The sequence below is a fragment of the Mesoplodon densirostris genome, chromosome 18, assembly GCF_025265405.1.
Source record: "Mesoplodon densirostris isolate mMesDen1 chromosome 18, mMesDen1 primary haplotype, whole genome shotgun sequence".
Taxonomy (NCBI): domain Eukaryota; kingdom Metazoa; phylum Chordata; class Mammalia; order Artiodactyla; family Ziphiidae; genus Mesoplodon; species Mesoplodon densirostris.
This window is the reverse complement of record NC_082678.1, coordinates 44787193-44808543: the sequence shown is the minus strand read 5'-3', so window position 1 is coordinate 44808543 and position 21351 is coordinate 44787193. Positions and strand designations below refer to the sequence as shown.

Genomic DNA, 21351 nt, shown 5'->3' with positions numbered 1-21351 from the left:
ATATTCACACCTGGATCAACAACTCTAGAGACCATTACCTCCTGGGAGTCTGGCTATTGAAACAAATAGATACAGCAGATCTTCTTCTCAGCTGAAGACACAGTTCTCTCAAGTAGCCCCACTAGTAGCTGGATAATCTCCTAACAACAGACAAAAAACCAATTTCCATTTGCTCTTGTGATGTGCATTGCATGAACAGTATTATTACTGCTCAGACATGTCTCCTGAATTGTGCTTCAGTTTCTAACCAAGCCCATCCACCTTCTCTGTATGCTCTGTCATGGCCGTGTGGCAGAATGAAATCCCACCTAGGTTAACTCTTGGTTGCTGAAAACCTTCCACCATAAATAGACAGGTAGCAGTTGACTGTGGTCACACTGCATTTTACCAGAGTGGAGTGTACAAATCACTATCTGCAAAACCATTGTAAGAAACAGCCAATTAATATTGTTGCATCTTGGTCCTTCAACTGTAAAAGTCAGTTTGTATTTTTACCCACATCTCATTGCCAAAATTTAAGGCAGTTAAAGTATTAGATCAACTACGCTTGTACAATTTGAATATTCTACAATCAAAAAAAGCACCCTGAATTGCTTAAAATAAACTCTCACAAAATGACCCATGAACTAACAGCTTTTGAATTATTACTTTTCTAATAATAGATGCCTCAGCATTTTTTTACAAATTGGCTGTCAGTGGAATATGGCTTAGGTTTTAAATAAAACTGCAGAAGGTAGTATTTAAGAAAAATGAGGGCCTCCCTGGTGGCGCAGTGGTTGAGAGTCCGCCTGCCGATGCAGGGGATGCGGGTTCGTGCCCCGGTCTGGGAGGATCCCATATGCCGCGGAGCGGCTGGGCCCGTGAGCCATGGCCGCTGGGCCTGCGCATCCGGAGCCTGTGCTCCGCAACGGGAGAGGCCACAACAGTGAGAGGCCCGCATACCGCAAAAAGAAAAAAAAGAAAAAAAAAAAAAAAGAAAAGAAAAATGAAATTCCCCTGATGGTAAAAAAAAAAACAAAAAAGGTTTATTTGCATAACTTGTACATATCTACCTACCAGGAAGTGCCAAACAAAAATAAATTTTCGATACTTTTAACGTTGACACTCTACAACACTATTCTCAGTGGCCAAGAAAAACTTCTTCCTCTAAATACACTAAAAATGAAATACCCTGAATCTCTCACTGTTGTTTAGAAAAAATACTCAATATTTCATATATCAAATCTCTATTGTATCATTAGCCTAGCTCAATAACAATTCTATAATTCTTTACAGTTTCATATTTGCCTGAAAACAAAAACAACAACTGTATACGGATTTTTTTAAAAGGTCAGCTTTAGCCACTTTGGAGAGCAATTTGGCAATATCTAGCAAAATTGAAATTGTGGACATCCTATATGACCCAGCAACCCTACTTCAGAATACACACCCTAGAAAGGTGGCTTTTGAACCTTTTGGTACCAGGTCTCTCTCATACTCTTAAAAATGACTGAGGACACCAAAGAGATTCCATTTATGCAGAAGATACCTATTGATATTTACCTTATTGGAAAGTAAAAGTGAGAAAGACTTAAGATACTTATAAATTCATTTAAAATAACAATTCTTTCATATTAATGTAAATAAAATTTAATTAAAATAATTACATTTTCCCAAACCAAAAAAAAAAAAATTAGTGAGAAGGGTGGCATTGTGTTATGTTTTTTGTGAATCTCTTTAATATCTGGCTTAATAAAAAATATCCAGATTCTCATATCTGATTCTTCAGTCAGTGTGTTGCAAATCAACATCATGTATCCTCTGGAAGGCTCCATGGTACATTCATGAGAGAGCAAGCATGAGTAAGGGCAAATAACATCTTAATACTATTTATAATGATAGTTTCGCTCTCATGGCTCAGACCACACTTTGAGAACCACTGCCCAAGAGAAACTCAAGAACATGTATAAAAATGTCCTTTCTAGTATTGTTTGTTGTAATACGAAAGTGGAACTTACATATCTGTCCATCTGCAGGGGACTACAAGGTCCATGGGGGCTGCACTATTGCTGCTTTGCTCACTCCCGTATTCCCGGTGACCCACATGGTGGGTGTTCAGTAAGTATTTGTGTAAGGAGTGAAGGAAGTGACAGAGAAACTGAGGGAGAAAGTGCAAATATTATCTGTGCCCTTCTCAGTGAAAGCGCTGAGTCCTAACCACTGGACTTGCTTTAAATTTTAACTGTACTGTATTTCATGGACATTTTTCACCGATGTAGACTTTTAGTTCACAGGGTAGGAATAGCCAAAAGCCATATGATTCTTGTAGGAGACTAGGAGGCTTTCTATTGTCTAAAAATAAAAGTGTATTTAAGGTGTTTTAATATGTTAATAACCACGGGCTGCAAACTACTGCCACCTACTGGTGCATTAAGAAGTCCACACGTTATGGGCAAAATGGTCTTTGCTGTTAAGAAAAAAATAACTGAATATTTTACCCAGATTTTGTTTGGAGGTATTCTGTAATTCAGACAGAAAATTGAATTATTTACTTAAAGGTCTTTTTAGAAATGAGACAATTAATGTAGAAGTCTTTGTTACCCCTGTAATTTGCATGTACATTGGAGGAATTTCTTAAGATAATTTAGATAAATTTGTTAACATTTTTCAGACCAAACAGCAAAATCAATGGTTAAAACAAATTAATAGATTATTGTCTTCACTTAAAGATATTTTCCTTTCTCTCCTCTTTTCTGCCTTTACTTGGTCTCTGATTTACATAGTGAGAGATTCTTTTAAACTGCATGCAGAAAAAAAACAGCAGTCCATAGTAACTGCCCAATAAACGTTTGCTCATGATAAAGAAAACACAAACATCCACGGCCTTTTTTTCTTTTTTAAATAAATTTATTTATTTATTTTTGGCTGCGTTGGGTCTTCATCACTGTGCGGGGGGCTTTCTCTAGTTGCGGAGAGCGGGGGCTACTCTTCCTTGCGCGCAGGCTTCTCATTGTGGTGGTTTCTCTTGTTGCAGAGCACGGGCTCTAGGCGTCCGGGCTTCAGTAGTTGTGGCTCATGGGCTCTAGAGTGCAGACTCAGTAGTTGTGGTGCATGGGCTTAGTTGTTCTGTGGCATGTGGGATCTTCCCGGACCAGGGCTCGAACCCGTGTGCCCTGAATTGGCAGGCAGATTCTTAACCACCGTGCCACCAGGGAAGTCCCATGGCCTTTTTTTCAATACCCGTTTTTTGTTCACTTTTGTATCCTCAATGGCTAGCACATAAGGGATCTCAATAAATATTGTGGAAGGAAGGTGGAGAGGGAAGGAGAGAAGATGAAAGGGAGGAAGGAAGGTTGATTATGCTCAAAAAAAGAGATAGAAGGCTATAATCTTTAGAGTGTCTTCCATCTCTGTGATTCTTGAACGTTAGTAACTATGTCAAAGAAGTCATGGTGAATTACGAAGATTTCAAAGGCAACCAGAAATCATTTCAATATAGGGATTCAGGGGTCCTTACCCTTCATCACCAACAAAACAGCCCTGCCCTAAAGATGATTACCAGGAAGTCCTAATTCTTCAAATACTCACTATCTAAATCTCCACAGTTATGAATCTGGGTAGGGAAAATTCGTCAGAACAGGAAAATATTCACCCAACTTCCAATTAGTCCCCTTGCAAACATCCCTCCTGACTTAATATCCATGTCTATTCCCACCTATCTAGTTAACATCTTGTCCCTCAGGTGATGTAAACATTGTATAATAAAATTAAAATACTGTACAATGAAAATTTATTACAAAGTAACATTACAAATCTTCCAACAAAAGAAGAAACATTGCACAAAGTACATAAAAGTGATGGGGGAAATGACTTGAATCACAAGCAACACCACTGATGAATGAGAATATGGCAAAGAAAATTGATACAAAGAAGATTACATGATAGTGACAGATGCTTCACATTCTGGTTATCTATCAAATCGCCCCCAAATTCTGGCTTAAAACAACTGGCTTAAAACAACAACAACCTCTCATTCTCTCTCGCAGTTTCTATGGTCAGGAATTCATAAGGGGCTGGGCTGGGCTGGGTAGCTCCCGCTCCAGGTCTTTCATGCAGGTGCAGTGGGATGGTGGCTCCCCCATCTCACACCCAGGTACCCTGCCCTGTTGAACCCCTAATAGGTCTCTGTTACCCTTAGGATAAGGCCAAGAAGTCTACATGTGGTTTTCCAGACACTCTGTGGCCCAGTCTTTCCAAGCTCATCTCATTCTCACCATCCACTCACACTGGCCTCCAGTTTCTCAGACACTGCCACAGGGCCTTACACAGATAGTTCCTGCTGCCTGTAATGCTCTCCCCTGCAGCCTCCCATAGTAGACATCTGCTACTTTGCCTGTCTTAAGAGCTGTCTCATTTTTCTGGTAAAAACAAAAAGAAACCAAAAAACTGATTTTCTTTCCATCCCCCGATGGGTCTAGCAGTAACAGTGCTCCCTTTCCTTATCCCAACATGTAATCCAAGCTGATCCATCAAAGTACCTTATCTACTGTATACAGTGATTGATCCAGTGTTGGACATGTGATCCAAGCAGAACCTATCAGAGTCCTTTTTCTGTAATTTCTATAGATGCCCTTCTGCAATCCTGGGCACTGAAACATATCTCCATGTGGGGGGAAAAATCTATGAAGTTAACAGAGAGAAAAGCGAAATCAAGAAATGGAGAGAGAGAAAAGAGTCCTGATGGGGCTTCCCTGGTGGTGCAGTGGTTAAGAGTCTGCCTGCCGATGCAGCAGACACGGGTTCGTGCCCCGGTCCGGGAGGATCCCACATGCCATGGAGCAGCTGGGCCCGTGAGCCATGGCCGCTGAGCCTGTGCGTCCGGAGCCTGTGCTCCGCAACGGGAGAGGTCACAACAGTGAGAGGCCCGCATACCGCAAAAAAAAAAAAAAAAAAAAGAGTCCTGATGACAGTGCCTAAATCCTTGAATTCTGGCCTTTGTGGGAGCCAGTCAACCCCCTGGACTTTCCTGTCACATATGTTTAAGTAGAGGTGGGTTTCTGTTACTTTCTTGTCCTTCATCTGCCTAACTCTTCAGGGAGAGCCTGATTCCAGGAAGCTTTCACAGACCTTCCTGTGTACGTCAAATCTTCTTTTATAAACACTTAGAGCACTTTGTACTCTCCAGAATAGCACACACTACAGTTAACATTTTATATTTTTTCATGGAATTGTTTAAATATCTCCTCTTCATGACCTTAAGTTCAATGAGACAGCCTTGGGTTTGCTCAACATTCACTGCATCACCAGCATCTGGCAGAGAGCGAGCACACCATACGTATTTGTAGAGCAAATGAATTACATAATGAATTCACACTGCTGACAGGCGCAGCATGTTAAACCCAGATGAGATCAGACAGTTTTTTGTTCTTTTTAAAAACTGACTAAAAAGCCAAAGTAAACCACCCTCAACGACTTTACATTTCGCAACAAAAATGTAGCTACTGTTCTTCCCTCTCTCCTCCATTTTCATTCTTCTGGCTTAAGCAGATTTTGGTTTTTAAAACAAAACAAAAACACTATTTTGTTCTTTTAAAAGTAATATAAGAAATACAAGAAAACATTCAGGGTTACAATTTTTTTCTGAAAAAAGAAGAGTAAATGAAGAGAGGACTACTCCTACCAGATTTTAAAACGTATTTAAAAGCTCACAATAATTATAACAGTTTCTTATCAAAGCAGAGAGAGAGAAACAGATAAGCAGACAGAAAGTACCTCAAATACATAACCAAGTACATGTGTGAATTTAGTTAATGATAAAAACAGCATTTAAAAATCAGTGAGAGGGCCTCCCTGGTGGCGCAAGTGGTTGAGAGTCCGCCTGCTGATGCAGGGGATACGGGTTCGTGCCCCGGTCTGGGAGGATCCCATATGCCGCGGAGCGATTGGGCCCGTGAGCCATGGCCGCTGAGCCTGCGCGTCCGGAGCCTGTGCTCCGCAACGGGGGAGGCCACAACAGTGAGAAGCCCGCATACCGCAAAAAAAAAAAAAAAAAAGTGAGGAGGGGGCTTCCCTGGTGGCGCAGTGGTTGAGAGTCCGCCTGCCGATGCAGGGGACATGGGTTCGTGTCCCGGTCTGGGAGGATCCCACATGCCGCAGAGCGGCTGGGCCCGTGAGCTATGGCCGCTGAGCCTGCGCGTCCGGAGCCTGTGCTCCGCAACGGGAGAGGCCGCAACGGTGAGAGGCCTGCGTACCACAAAAAAAAAAAAAAAAAAAAAAAAAAAATCAGTGAGAAGGGACCTCCTGGTGGCACGGTGGTTAAGAATCCGCCTGCCAATGCAGGGGACACAGGTTCGAGCCCTGGCCCGGGAAGACCCCACATGCCGCGGAGCAACTAAGCCCTTGTGCCACAACTACTGAGCCTGCGCTCTAGAGTCTGCAAGCCACAACTACTGAGCCCGTGTGCCTACAGCCCGTGCTCTGCAACAAGAGAAGCCACCTCAATGAGAAGCCAAAGCCACCTCAATGAGAAGCCCGTGCACCGCAAGGAAGAGTAGCTCCTGCTCCCAGGAACTAGAGAAAGCCCACAGCCAGCAACAAAGACACAGTGCAGCCAAAAATAAATAGATAAAATTAAAATAAAAATCAGTGACGAAAAGTAGGGTAATCCATTAAATTGGACTCAGAGAGGTTAGGTAATTTGCCCAAAGTCACACAGCCCATAAATGGTGGGTCAGCGATTCTGTCTGACTTAGAGTGTCTTGATGTTCTCACTTCAGAACTTGCCCTTTTAAACATTTCGCTATCTTTGTTTATCTCTGTACTACCAAGCCTTTGAGAGGGCACTGCAAACAGAAGGCATCAATGAATGAGACCACAAAAGCACGCAGGGAAAAAAGAAATTAAAAATTAGAACAAAAGCGTGGTTATCTGACAGGGTCCCCCACCCAGACCAACAGGCCAGAGGCCAGCCGTGGGCGAGTCTAGGCCCCCGGAGGACTTGCGTCTCGGTGGTGGCCTCGCATACGTTACTTGGCGCCTGCAGGTGCACCAACCTGCGCGGCGCTGGACCCTCAGGACTCTGCTCGCGCGAGACCGAGAGAACGACGCTGAACCTGCGCAGGGAAGACCCTTGAGCGGGTGGGAGGCGGCTTGGGGGCGCGCCCGCGGATTGGCGGGCACAGCCGGGTCCAGCGTCAGGGCGGGGGACGGCCGCCTGGGGGAGCACGCCGGAAGTGGCCGGCCGCTGAGGGCACGATGTCCAGGGTGGTGGCGCCGCGCCCGAGGGAAGAGCTGGGGCTGAGCGCTGGCGGCCGTGCAGGGGGCCACGGTCGAGCGGGAGGCTAGGGGTGGCCTGGAGGTGAGACCCCGCTGCGATCGCAGAACTGGGGGCCCCAGCGCCTGGGTCCCCTGGGGAAGCGGGGTGGAGAGCAGATCTTCGGAGGTGGGCGCTGACCCCTCATTTTTTCGAACGGGGAGAGGCTGTGGCCTCCGGGACTTAGGCGCCGGGTGCGCGCGGTCAGGCCTTCTATGCCCTTGGCCCTCTCCTGGTTCTCGGCGTACCCCGCCCATCTCCACACACACCACACACCCCTACCCCCACCCCTCCGCGCCGCGTCCCCCTTTTCCAGCCTGTTCCAGTTCCCTCCTGTGAGTACTGCAAACCGCATCTCCCCCAGGCCCAGAATCAAACCCCAGGCATGAATTGACCCTCTTCCTTGCACAATGCCGTGTCAGGTGCGTAGAACGCTCCAGGAGTAACTGACAGACCCTTTGGGAAGACTAGACTGAACCACAGGAATGAACTGTATGGTTCAGACATGTTGTAATACCTGATCTAAAATGTTCGTACTGTTGGGGAGTTCGGAGGAGGGAGGGATTGGGGCTGGTCTCTTCTTTGTAAACATCTGCATATTCTTTCAGGGGTAGCTTCTAAAGTCATTTTCTTTGGGAAGCCTTCCAGGATTGCCACCTCCCTCCCTCCCTCTCTCTTTAAGCTTTTCATCTTTTTTTTAGCTTGTTTGGCGTCTACTTCACAAACACTTACTACATGGTTCCCGTGTGTGTCTGTTTATCTAAGTCTTCCAGGCCCCTAGGCAGGGACTCCATCTTGTGTAGCATCAACTAATGCATGCACATGAATCTGAATTAAAAGGATTGAAATAGTTAGAAGGTACTAACTAAGGTGAGCCTGAAACAGTGGGAGGAATTTGTGTAAGTCAGAGGTTGTAAAAATATGGCCCCTGGGCCAGATTAGACTGTAGACACTTTTTTTTTTTTTTTTTTGGCCGCTCCTTGCAGCTTCTGGGGATCTTATTTCCCTAACCAGGGATTGAACCCGGACACTGCAGTGAAAGTGCAGGGTCCTAACTAACCACTGGACTGCCAGGGAATTCCCTGTAGACACATTTTCCTGACTCATGCTGTTTGTTTTTACTTGAATTAGTGGCCAACATTTTTTTTTTTTTTTTTTTATGGCTGTGTTTGCTCTTCGTTTCTGTGCGAGGGCTTTCTCTAGTTGTGGCAAGTGGGGGCCACTCCTCATCGCGGTGCGCGGGCCTCTCACTATCATGGCCTCTCTTGTTGTGGAGCACAGGCTCCAGACGCTCAGGCTCAGTATGGCTCACGGGGCTAGTTGCTCCGTGGCATGTGGGATCTTCCCAGACCAGGGCTCGAACCCGTGTCCCCTGCATTGGCAGGCAGATTCTCAACCACTGCACCACCAGGGAAGCCCAGTGGCCAACATTTTAAAATCAGAAAATTTCTTTCACGTCCACTCACTCAAAAATCTGTATTTTCAGCACCTCTTGGACAATCCGAAGATGTGGCCAAATAGGGCACACATGTCTGCATGGTTCAATTAGGAGGAACTGAGTAGCAGCTCCCTCCTTTAGACTCAGTACAAAATTTGCAGATCCCCAGTTCCCAGTAATCATTGCCTCCCGGACACTGCAGCAAAGTATTAGTTGTCATTTATCACCTTGTTTGCTTCACCCATTCTGATTAACTGCCTGGCCTCTTGCTGCATTTGATATTGATGTAGATGAAGGAGAGTAGGAAGGACATCACAAGTAGGAGAGTCATGGGCAAAGGGACAGAATGGGAAGAAGCTTAATATATGGGAATTTAGGGAGAATCCGAGAGCATAGGTTTGCTCTTCCGTGAATCATAGAATGGGGCTATTGTTATAGGTTGAATTTGTCCCCCAACAAGGATATGTTGAGGTCTTAGTCCCCAGTGCCTCAGAATGAGACCTTATTGGGAAATAGGGTCATTGCAGATGTAACTAGGTAAGATGAGGTCATACTGGAGTAGAATGGGCCCCTAATTCAATATGACTGGTGTCCTTATAAGAAGATGGCCAGGTGAAGAGACAGAGACAGCGAGAATGCCACGTGAAGGTGGAGGCAGAGGCTGAAGTACTGCATCTACAAAGCAAGAAACACAAGGATTGCCAGATGTCACCAGAAGCTAGGAGAGAGGCATGGAACAGTTATCCTTAGGAGCCTGCAGATGGAAGCCACCCAGCCAACACCTTCATTTCAGACATCTAACCTCCAGAACTGTGAGAGAATAAATTCCTGTTGTTTTAAGTCACCCAGTTTGTGGTATTTTGTCATGGCAGCCCTAGGATATATTACAGTTCTGTGAGTCAAAAAGAAGCTATTGGGGCTTCCCTGGTGGCGCAGTGGTTGAGAGTCCGCCTGCCGATGCAGAGAGCACAGGTTCGTGCCCCGTCCGGGAAGATCCCACATGCTGCGGAGCGGCTGGGCCCGTGAGCCATGGCCGCTGAGCCTGCGCGTCCGGAGCCTGTACGCCGCAACGGGAGAGGCCACAACAGTGAGAGGCCCGCGTACCGCAAAAAAAAAAAAAAAAAAAAAAAAGCTATTATTTCCTTTAATGGGTGATAGAAAAGTCATGGTAGATTTTTGATCATTGGTGTCAGCAGTGCTTTAGAAAATTATTTCATCCGACAGTGTTATCAGCATTGATTGGAGCCCGAAAACGTTTAGAGATTTTACGAGAATCCAAGCATGGGGTGAGAAGGTTCTGGGTTAAGACGGAGTTGGAACAGTTTTCAGAGTTAGTTAGTAGGTACGGATAGAAGGGACAGAGAGAGAGGGGAGTCCAAGATGACTTGCCTCCCAGAGCGGTGCTTCTCAGATTAGCAAGCTGAGAATCACCTGGAGCGTGAGCTGGGTAAGCACAGATTGCTGGGCCCCTCCCCAACAGACTGACTCAGTAGGTCTGGGTGGTGCTTGAGAATTTGCATTTCATCAAGCTCCTCCTGAGGCTACTGTGGCTCACAGTTTAGGTGGCAGTAACCAGAAAATGTAAGACTTATAACTGCAAAGTATATGAAGCAAAAATTGACAGAACTGAAAGGAGAAATAGATAATTCTACAATAGTACAGGCATACCTCAATTTATTGTGTTTTGCTTTATTGTGCTTCATGGATATTGCATTTTTTACAGATTGAAGGTTTGTGGCAAGCCTGCGTTGAGCATGTCTATCAGTGTCATTTTTCCAACACCACTTGCTCACTTCATGTCTGTGTCACATTTTGGCAGTTCTTGCAATATTTCAAGCTATTTCATTATGATTATATTTGTTATGGTGACTGGTGATCTTTGATGTTACAGTTGAAAAAAGATAATGACTAACTAAAGACTCAGATGATGGTTAGAATTTTTTAGCAGTAAAGTATTTTTAATTAAAAGCAAAACAAAACTACTGCCTTTCTGGCTTAGAAACCCCTAGAATACAAGCCCCATTAGGGGCTTCTTCACCAGAGCATCCCAGGGTCTAGAACAGTGCCTGGACACTATAGGCTCATGTTAAATATTTGTTCAATGAGAACTGGTCATTTGGACAGAAATAGATAGTAAGAAGGGGGAATACATTTAGAAGCAAAATGTTGAGTTCATTTTCATGCATTTGATCCTTCTTGACTGTCAGTAAGACATTGGACTGGAGATGCATTGTGAATATAGACTACAATGTAGATGAGGAATAGGAGTTTTAAATTTATGATTCATTCTGGACAAAGGTGATCACTGAAGCCAGAGGTGATATGGTCATTGAGATACTGAATATAAAAGGAGAGGACTAGAAGGAAGGAAAAGCTGAAAGGGTAAAGACAATTTAAAAAAGTAGAGTGGGTGGGCTATCATGCATTATGGAAACCAAGGGAGAAAAGAATTTCAGGGATTAGTCAAGGGAAAGAGGGAAGAGAGTTAACCTACTATTCATTTATTCAATGATTTTTTTAATAAATTTATTTATTTATTTATTTATTTATTTACTTATGGCTGAGTTGGGTCTTTGTTGCTACGTTCAGGCTTTCTCTAGTTGCGGTGAGCAGGGGCTACTCTCTGTTGTGGTGCGCAGGCTTCTCATTGCAGTGGCTTCTCTTGTTGCGGAGCACGGGCTCTAGGCATGCGGGCTTCAGTAGTTGTGGCTCACGGGCTCTAGAGCGCGGGCTCAGTAGTTGTGGCGCACGGCTTAGTTGCTCCGCGGCATGTGGGATCTTCCTGGACCAGGACTCGAACCCATGTCCCCTGCACTGGCAGGCGGATTCTTAACCACTGCGCCACCAGGAAAGCCCCTATTCAACGATTTTTAATTGAGCACCCACTATGGTCCAGGTACTGTTCCAACACTGTACAGAACAAAGACCCCCATCCCTTACACTCTTGGGAAGCTTACACTGTAGAGGTATGTGGCTTTATATACATTGGGGTGGGGTTTTTTGGGGGGGGTTGTTTTTTGTTGTTGTTGTTGTTGTTTGCCGTGCCGCGTGCTTGCGGATCTTAGTTCCCCAGCCCAGGCCACGGCAGTGGAAGTGCCAAGTGCTAACCACTGGACCACCAGGGAATTCCCAGGGTGGGTTTTTTAAAATGTGTACAATAACACTTTGGAGTAAGTGGTGTTTCTGCTTTACATTTGCAGAAATGATAGTTGGGGGAGATTAAAAAGCTGGGATTCTAATTTGGTTCTGCTTGCTTCCAAAGCCCTGTTGTGTTCAGAACTCTAAGCTGCCTCCGAGCTGTAATCGCCAGTGTCACTTTTCTGCTTTAGATACTACTTATATGCTGATGATTCCAAAATCTGTGTGTCCATTCTAGATTTTCCTCCTGGGTTCCCGACCCACTGATTCATTGGCTTCTCAGAAGTTTTCTCCTGGATGCCACACAGGTACGTCAAATATAACGTGTCTGAAGTGGAATTCACCACCTCCTACCCCTCACCGCCACTCCTTCAGTCCCACCACCCAGCGTAGGGCAGTTGTCCGAGCTAGAAACTTGGGTGCCATCCTTAATGCCTTCTTTTTTCCCTCACACTTTCCATTCAGGACAGCACTGATTCTCCCTGGTTTTGCTTCTTTAATATACTTTAAAATGTCTTCAGTCCCAGTAACTCACTGTCAGTGATGAGGCCCTTACTGTCTCCATCATAGATTCTGCTGTAGTTTCCTAAGCAATATCCCAGCTTTCAGCCTTGCACCCTCTAGTCTGTTCTCCATAAAGCTTTCAGAGCAGTCTTTTAAAAAGATAAATCTAATTATGTCATTCTCCTGCTTTAACCCCTTCCGGGGTTCCCCACTGCCTTCAGGAGAAAGTCCAAGCTTCTTAGCCTGGGATACACGGCCTCGCATGGTTTGACCGCTGCTTCCCCAGCTTCATCGTTTACTGTCTGTATTCTGGGCTTCAGTCATATGGTGCATCCATGAACACATCGTAGCTTCTCTCACGTCCTGGCCTTTGTACATGCTTCAGCCTCAATCTGAAAAGCCCTTCCTTCTTCTTTTAGTCTAGTTATCTCAAATTGTCTTTCAGGCCTCACCTTAGGAGCTGCTTCCTTCAGGAAGTTTCCTCACCTATCCCACCCCTCTCAGGTTGTGCTCTTCTCATGAGGTCCCACGGCACCCACACTTACCCTTATTGTGCATTTAACACATTTAATTGACACCACACGCTAGTCAAGGGCAGGGACTCTGTCCTCATTATTGTATTCTAACCACCTAGCATGGTGCTTGGCCCATCATAGGTGCTCAGTTAAAGAGCAATAAATACTAGCGAATGGAAGAGACAAAATACAGTAAAGATGAGGAGTCACTGAAAAGAGAGAGTAACGTGAGGTGATTTTTACCACATGGTCTCACATATTTTTAAAGCGAGGGGCAAGATTATCTACTGAGACCAAAGGAATGCAGGAAGTAGTAGAGATTTAAAAAGGAAAGGGAAGCTATGGAGTATCTGCTGCCAACTCCTTATTGGGCAGTTGCAGAACAGGAACTTCTGTTTCAGGAATTCAAGATGTTGCAGGATGTGGCTGTGAATGAATCGCAAAAGGATGCTGGGCCTCGGGTCCACACTCAGTGGAATCCCTGCATGGCAGAGGTACTAGAGGAAGAGACAGAGCTGGTCTCACCGAGTCGGGGCTCTGTCCTCTAACGTAGACTCTATACACCCCGAATTCTCTGAGTTTCAGTTGAAAAGCAAGAAACGAGAAAAGGTTTTAAAGAGCTCAGTGGAATTGGAGGATTAAGGATTCCCAATGGCTTTGACTCTTGGAGACAAGATAAGATGCTTCTGCTCTTTGTTGAAGGGCGTCTAGCCTAATCTGTGGAGTTGACAGCTCCTTGCCTTTCCCTGAGCTTGGTTCCTGTTAGAAACCAAGAGATGACTAAAAACTCAACTCATCTTCAGATCTTTGGACCTACTCTCCCACCCTCCAAACCTACTCTTCCTTCTCTGACCCCTGTCTTCATAAACAGCACCATATCCCACCCATTGCCTAAGCCAGAAAACTGAAAGTCATTCTTGACTCCTTTCTTCCCCCACTTGCATGTTTCATTGATTCAGGTTCTCCCATACTGGACAGTGCTCACCTTATTCCAGCACTGGCCACACTATCTTCTTGTCCATTTACACATATATCTCCCTTCATTGAACTGTAAGTTCCTTGAGGGCAGGGATGTTCACCTTTGTATTGCCAGTACCTAGTACAGTGTCTGGAATATGGTGGGTGCTTAGTTAATGTAAGTTAGGTGAACACATCAGTGAATGATATGAAATAACAATGCCCTTTTCCCAGAAGCTCTGAGTTCAGCTGGACTGGATTGTAGAGGAGGACTCATCTCTGATCAAGCCTATGTTTCAGATACTGTACCCTTCTCCAGACATCCTCTGAGGCAAAGAGTTCCTTAAATTACTCCCTATTCCTTTCACCTATGGAATTGGATGAAAATGTTGAGCAGAGAATGCCATTCATCTCTGCAGGGAATGCTGTGTGGGACTAAGGACTGGGTACTTTGCCATACCTATGCCTGTGGTAAAGATTGACCCTAATGATTCTTACAGATAGGAGTCTTTTTGGCACTATTTCTAAACAAATTTTTGTTTCCTCTTTCTTAGCCCCCTTCCTATTCTTCTTGTATCATCTTCACTTTGTTCTAGATCTAAAATGAAATGATAATATGTATCTGTATCGGTCAGGATCCAGTCAGGAGACAAAAACTATACCAGTAGTTTAAACAAGGGACATTTAATATAAAGAATATTTAACCGGTAAAGGTAGCTAACTACTAAAACGATCTAAAGACAACACTAAGGAGTATAGAAATAGATAACGCAGGAAGCCATCTTACCTCTAGGACTAAGGAGGAGTAAATAAGGAAGGAGCCACAAATTTAGAAGAGGGCTCCCCCCGCTCACCCCAAAGCAGGGCTTCAGACTTTTTTGGATGGGTTGTGGTTGCCAAAGAAACATAGCCTGCTGGTGTAAAGAAATTTGTCAGAGGGCATGTCTGTCGGTATGGCCTGCCAAATGACAGAGAAATTCACTGAAGGGTGCAGGCAGGCTAGAGGTAATCCATAGAAAAGGCCTGCTGGGTAGTGGAAAAACTCACTGGAGGGTTGGGTAGGCCAGAGCTGGTTGGTCTACCCCATCAAGCCTCCCTTATGTTGATTTGGGGGCCCCACCAAAAGACAAAACAGCTCAAAAGTACCAAGAGAAACCCCTTTCTCTTTGTGTGTGGCTTACAGTGTTCCTCCAGCACCCTCTATTGACAAAGCCAGCCAACAAAAGGAAACTGTTTCCAGGGTCCAGCTCCAGTATCACAAGTAGGGCAAAGAGGACAATAAGGGCATGTATACTGTGATCCCATTTTTGTATCAGAAAAAAATTTATGCCCAGAAATAAGACTGGGAGAATATACAACAAAATATTGATTATCTTTAGTTTCTTCTCTGTGCCCTTCTCTACGCTCTTCTCTACTCTTGATTTTTCCTATAATGAGCATGTAGTATTTTTATGATCAAAAATGGAAAAAGTGGGAACTCCCCTGGCAGTCCAGTGGTTGACGCTGCACTTCCAATGCAGGGGGCGCGTGTTGCAGGGGGCAGTTTCAATCCCTGGTCGGGGAATTAGGATCCTGCATGCCACAAGGTGCAGCCAAAAAAAAAAAAAAGTGTTTCTCTGTAATTTTATTTTATTTTTGGCTGCGCTATGTGTGGCATGCGGGATCTTAGTTCCCCGACCAGGGATCAAACCCACACCCACTGCAGTGGAAGCACAGAGTCTTAACCACTGCTCAGAGTCTTAACCACGGGACCAGCAGGGAAGTCTGTTTCTCTGTAATTTTGAAAGTTTATTCCTTTAAAATTATGGGGAAAAACCGATCATGAAACATATTAAGGTTTGGATCTTCTTTTAAAATTATGTATTTCTACTTGAGATGCTATCTGTTGATCCCTGTCATGACAGACAGGCAAATTAGCACAATTTATACTTAACTCCCACTACTCTCCTCCTCTATTCTACAAAAATAATTTCCAATTGTTTAATGTCAGTTCCATATTTAAATTGATTCAACACTCCTCATCCATTGTTTTACAATGTTCTCTGAGGTCCTGAATGTTTATTTTCACTCATTTCTTCACTGGCTATATCTCATTGCCCAGCAGTTCTTTTCAAAAAGGGCTGCCTGTCATACTCCCTGAGTTTTTACCTACTTGAGAACATTTGCCTGTTTTAATATGAGGGAACAGTTTGCCAGGTAAAAAATGATCAAGTCACACTTTGTGTCTCTTCAGAACTTTACAGGCATTACTGTACTCTGGCATGAGTGTAACATGGAGGAGTATAAACTCAGCCTGAAATTCCCTCTTGCCCATTACTTGCTCCTCTGCCTCAGATCTTCATTTGTTCATTTATTCCTGAAATTTAGTTACTTCACCAGGGTATGCCTTGGTGTGGACTGTTCTGTATCAACTTTCTATGGACTACACTGTATCCTTCCAATAGATTCAAGTCTTTATTTCAGCCACATTTCCTTCTGTTATGTTTGAATGTTTTTTTTTCCTTCTGTTTGTTCTTTTCTCTTCTTTAGGAACACTAATTATATATATATTTGAATATCTTTCTGTAGCAACTTGTTTTCTCTATAATCATATTTATATCCACTGCATTCTGTGTCATCTCTCCAGGCCTCATCATGTCCCTGCAGTGATTATTTTTCTTTTTTCTTTGATGAGTTTCATCTATGTAATGCATTTAGTTTTCCCTTCCACTTTTTTCCTTCAGCTCTGCCAGATTACTTCTCACTTCTTTTTATTCTTTTATAATCTGCAATCTATTTTGAGCTCTTATATGTCTTCTTCTTTTTTTTTTTTTTTTTTTGCGGTACACGGGCCTCTCACTGTTGTGGCCTCTCCCATTGTGGAGCACAGGCTCAGCAGCCATGGCTCACGGGCCCAGCCGCTCCGTGGCATGAGGGATCTTCCCAGACCAGGGCACGAACCCGTGTCCCCTGCATCGGCAGGCGGACTCTCAACCACTGCGCCACCAGGGAAGCCCTCTTATATGTCTTCTTTGAGTTTTCATTTAAACAACAGTGGTTTTGTCTATAATTTCTTTGAGATAGTGGAGAGCTCTGCTGGATATGTCCTATTAATTCCTTTGCTGTTCCTCTTGGGTGTATGCTCCTAATCCCTCTGTTACTCATGTTGCTTTCTTTCCTAAAGCAACAACCACCTGTTTTCAAGCACACATCCCACAAAGTTACCTGAATGATTACTACTCAACAGTGCATGAAGCAGGTTCTCTATGAAAGAGGGAAGAGGCAGAGGGAATTGAGCAAGGGCACCTCAAAGCCTTCATACAGATCTGCTGCCACAAACACCTTCTTATCAAATCTACAGGCATTATCTCCCTTCAGCTTTTGGTTTCCAGGAGATCAACATGGCACAGAAAAAGCCCTGTAGATCACTGGACTTTCGTAGCACCGTCTGACAGTCACACTCATCTCCCTTCTTCATCTTGCTCCATGGCTGCCAGTGTTCCTCAGCCAGGTACCAGGTGGAAGACAACCTAAATGATCTGCCGGCACCGTTTCTTCTTTAGCATCTTCCCCTGCCACTCTGATATGTCAGACTAGATCTCTATGGGACAGTCCCTGCTTCTGTCACCCGCCTCCCCACCATGGCTCTAGATCTCTTCACTCTAATTAGAAGATCACTGACCATGCCTTTCAGGATATGAGACTTAGGGAAACATCTGTATATGACCCTTTTTTTGAAGATGGAGTTTACCTCATTTGTCATTCTTTTAACTGTTTTCAGTGGGTTTTGAGAAATGCCTTTTCCATCTTTTAAACTGTTTCTAAATTTTGAACACTATATATCAAACAAACCCCCAAAAAAATCACTTTAAGGGAAAATTATGACAAAGCCAATTCTTTCCAGTATTTTATTTGAATGTTAAATAAATAAAATCCAGCCTAGATATGGAGGTTTGTGCTAGGGACACATTACTTAATGATAATTCTTGGGCATAAAGGGTAATGATTAATGATAATAGTAGTAATAGTAACAGCAGCTGACACTTACATAGTGCTTTCTATATGCCAAGCATGGTTCTAAATGTTTTACATATATTTAATTCTCATAACAACTCTATGAGGTAAATACTATTATTATCTCCATTTTAGAGATGAGGAAACAGGCACAGAGGTTGCAGCAACTTGCCTAACATCACACAGTCAGTAAGTGATGGAGATAGGATTTAAAACCAGGCATTTTGCCCGACAGTCAGTTAAGAATCCACACTCTTAATCTCTATGCTGTGTTGCCTCTTATTCATTGCAAAAAGATTACTGACTAGAGCATTCCAGTCCCCTGGGCCAAGGTGAAATGGCTCTCTAAAGGAGCTCAGAAATGTGTTTTTGTGACTGGGCAAGGTCAGGGATTTGATGATATGAACACTCAAAAGCAATAAACTCATCTGTCTTCCAGTTGCAGGAAGATACAAAATTGCCATACAAAGGAGGCAGTTCCACCCGAATACCAGAAAGAAAAATGCCAGGTCTGAGAAAGGGAGAGTTGATTTCTATTAAAATGGCAGCCAAGCATTTTTATTCTGAGGCATAGTTTCATATTTAACTGTCATGATATATTGGGAGGAATGGTTAGTGGATCAATTATTAATTTATCATATCTCAACTCCAAATCTACCCTTCTTTGCTTTGCTTAAGTTACTGGATCTGGACGATTTCTCCTTTGCCAGCTGGTACAAGATTTAGATTTTGTCAATAGAGGATGCCAGAGGGAAATGCAAGGCCATAGGAAAAGGAAGGAACTTCTTTTCCCGGTGCTGGTGTGCTATTTTATTTTATTTATTGGTGTGGCTGCCAGCAGATCAACTTGTGGGAGGCCTGGTGGCAATCACCCTAGTGAGTTGCTTCCTGTGAACCCATTCTGGCCTGGCCTCAGGGCCCAGCAGGTTCCTACCCCATCAAACAGGCCACTTCCAGCTCCAGACTGCCCACCTCCAGTGAATTCTTCCACCACCCTGCAGGCCACCCACACACACCAGCTCCAGCCTGCACCCTAGCAAGTTTCTTCTCCACCAATAGGGTGTGTGTTCCTGTGGTAGCCACAATCCCTCTGAAAAAACATCTGAATCTCAGCTCCAGCAGGGAAGAGTCTTCTTCCAAGTACCTTGTTCCTCCCTCTGAGACTTCCCAGTGTAGGAAAGAGGTGAAAATTTGTATTTTAGGAATTATAGAATGTTCTACTTATTATTTCAGATTCTGAGACCAAAAATAAGATGAAAGATTGGAAGACAAAGATGGAAATTTCTGAAGAAAAAGATTCAGCAAGGGCTGTATCAGAAAGACTCCAAAGACAGATCTCCCAGGAATGTGGGTTAGTTGAAACTGGTGATCCTGAGGACAGGTTATTGAGGTATTGGGTAAGCCCCTTAGAGGATGCAGTGGGACATCCCCCTTCCCAAAAGAGAGGTATCAGGGAAGTGAATCTGATCCCCAAGAAAGCCATCGCAGGAGAGAGAGTCCATGGATGTAAGGAAAGAGAAAAAATACTTTCTGCAGGAGAAAGATCCCACAGATATGAAGTCTGTGGCCAGAGCTTCAAACAGAAGTCAGAAGTAACTGAACATCAGAAAACTGGTAATATAAAGAAAACCTATGAATGTAAGGAATGTGGAAAAACTTTCAATCGGAGCTCAAACCTGATTGTACATCAGAGAATTCATACAGGAAAGAAACCATATGTATGTAGTGAATGTGGAAAAGACTTTAATCAAAGTTCAAATCTTATTATACATCAGAGAATTCATACAGGAAAGAAACCTTATATATGTCATGAATGTGGAAAAGACTTCAATCAGAGCTCTAACCTGGTCCGACATAAGAGAATACATAACAATGAGAATCCCTATGAATGTAAAGAGTGTGGAAAGGCCTTCAAGGGAAGCTCAAACCTTGTCCTGCACCAGAGAATTCACAGTGGAGGGAAGCCATATGTATGTAATGAGTGTGGGAAGGCCTTCAATCAAAGCTCAGATCTTATTATCCATCACAGAATTCACACTGGAGAGAAACCCTATGAGTGTTATGAATGTGGACAAACCTTCAGTCAGAGTTCACACCTTGTCACACATCAGAGAATTCATACTGGAGAGAAACCCTTCAAGTGCAACACCTGTGAAAAGGCCTTCAGGCAGCGTTCACGCCTCACAGAACACCAGAGACTCCACAGTGGGGAGAGACCCCATGAATGTCACAAATGTGGGAAATCCTTCAGTGGGCACACAGCCTTTCTTAAACATCAGAGACTACATACTGTAAAGGAACTTGAATGTGAAAAAGCCTGCACTTCTGACTTAGCTCTTATCCAACAACAGAGAATTCACAGGGAGGAAAAACCTTATGAATGTACTGAGTGTGGAAAAACTTTCCGGGGAAGTTCAGATCTAATTCGGCATTGGATAACTCACACTGGAGAGAAACCCTATGAATGTAATGAATGTGGGAAAGCCTTTAGCCAGAGGTCGCACCTTGTTACACATCAGAAAATTCACACTGGAGAGAAACCCTATCAGTGCAATGAATGTGGGAAAGCCTTCCGGCAGCGTTCACTCCTTGTCCAGCATCACAGAATCCACAGTGGTGAGAAACCCTATGAATGTAAGGAATGCGGAAAAGCCTTCATCTGGCGCACGGCTTTTCTCAAACATCAGAGACTTCATACTGGAGAGAAACTTGGGGAAGGTGAGAAAACATTCAGCAAGGAAGAGTTGCTTAGAGAAGAGCAGAGAATTCGCCAAGAAGTGAACGCTTATCAGTGCAATCAGTGTGGTAGAACTTTCCGAGGCAGCTCAGACCTCATCCGACATCAGGTAACTCATTCAGGAGAGAAACCCTATGAATGTAAAGAATGTGGGAAAACTTTCAATCAGAGCTCAGACCTTATGAGACATCACAGAATTCATAATGGAGAAAAACCTTATATGTGCAATAAATGTGGTAAATCTTTCAGGGTCAGCTCAGATCTCATTAAACACCACCATGTTCATACTGGAGAGAAACCCTATGAATGCCCTGAATGTGGGAAGGCCTTCAGTCAGAACTCACACCTTGTTAGTCACCAGAGAATTCACACTGGAGAGAAACCCTTTGAATGTAGCAACTGTAGGAAGGCCTTCAGTGGGCGCACAGCATTTCTTAAACATCAGAAACTTCATACTGGAAAGGAGCTTGGGGAACACAAGAGAGTCCATAAACAGGACTTATTCTAGTAGGTAACAGAGACCTAATGAACGTAGGAAAAGCCTGATCGAGACCACATCATATTGCACAATAGAAGGTTTTTATTGCTGAAAACTCTTTGAAGGTAGGAAAACATTAGAAAAGCCCTACTGGATGGAAAACATATAAGTGTAATGTGGGAAAGCTCTTGGACATAATCGCCTTTTTTCTGCCTCAGAGTTGACATTGGAGTATGGTCCCCAGGATAAAATTAATTGAGAATGTTTTAGGGGACTTCCATTGTTAATAAAATCATTAGA

General features: G+C 43.9%; 1 protein-coding gene across 1 annotated transcript; it reads left to right on the top strand.

Annotated features, from left to right (window-relative positions):
• The first annotated feature begins 7701 nt into the window (after nucleotides 1-7701).
• On the top strand, nucleotides 7702-21088 carry ZNF594 (zinc finger protein 594). The gene is given in 4 exon segments (XM_060082796.1): nucleotides 7702-7713; nucleotides 19408-20014; nucleotides 20171-20498; nucleotides 20646-21088. Coding segments are annotated over 4 exon segments (1383 nt in total). The 3' UTR covers nucleotides 21082-21088.
• Nucleotides 21089-21351: the final 263 nt, after the last annotated feature.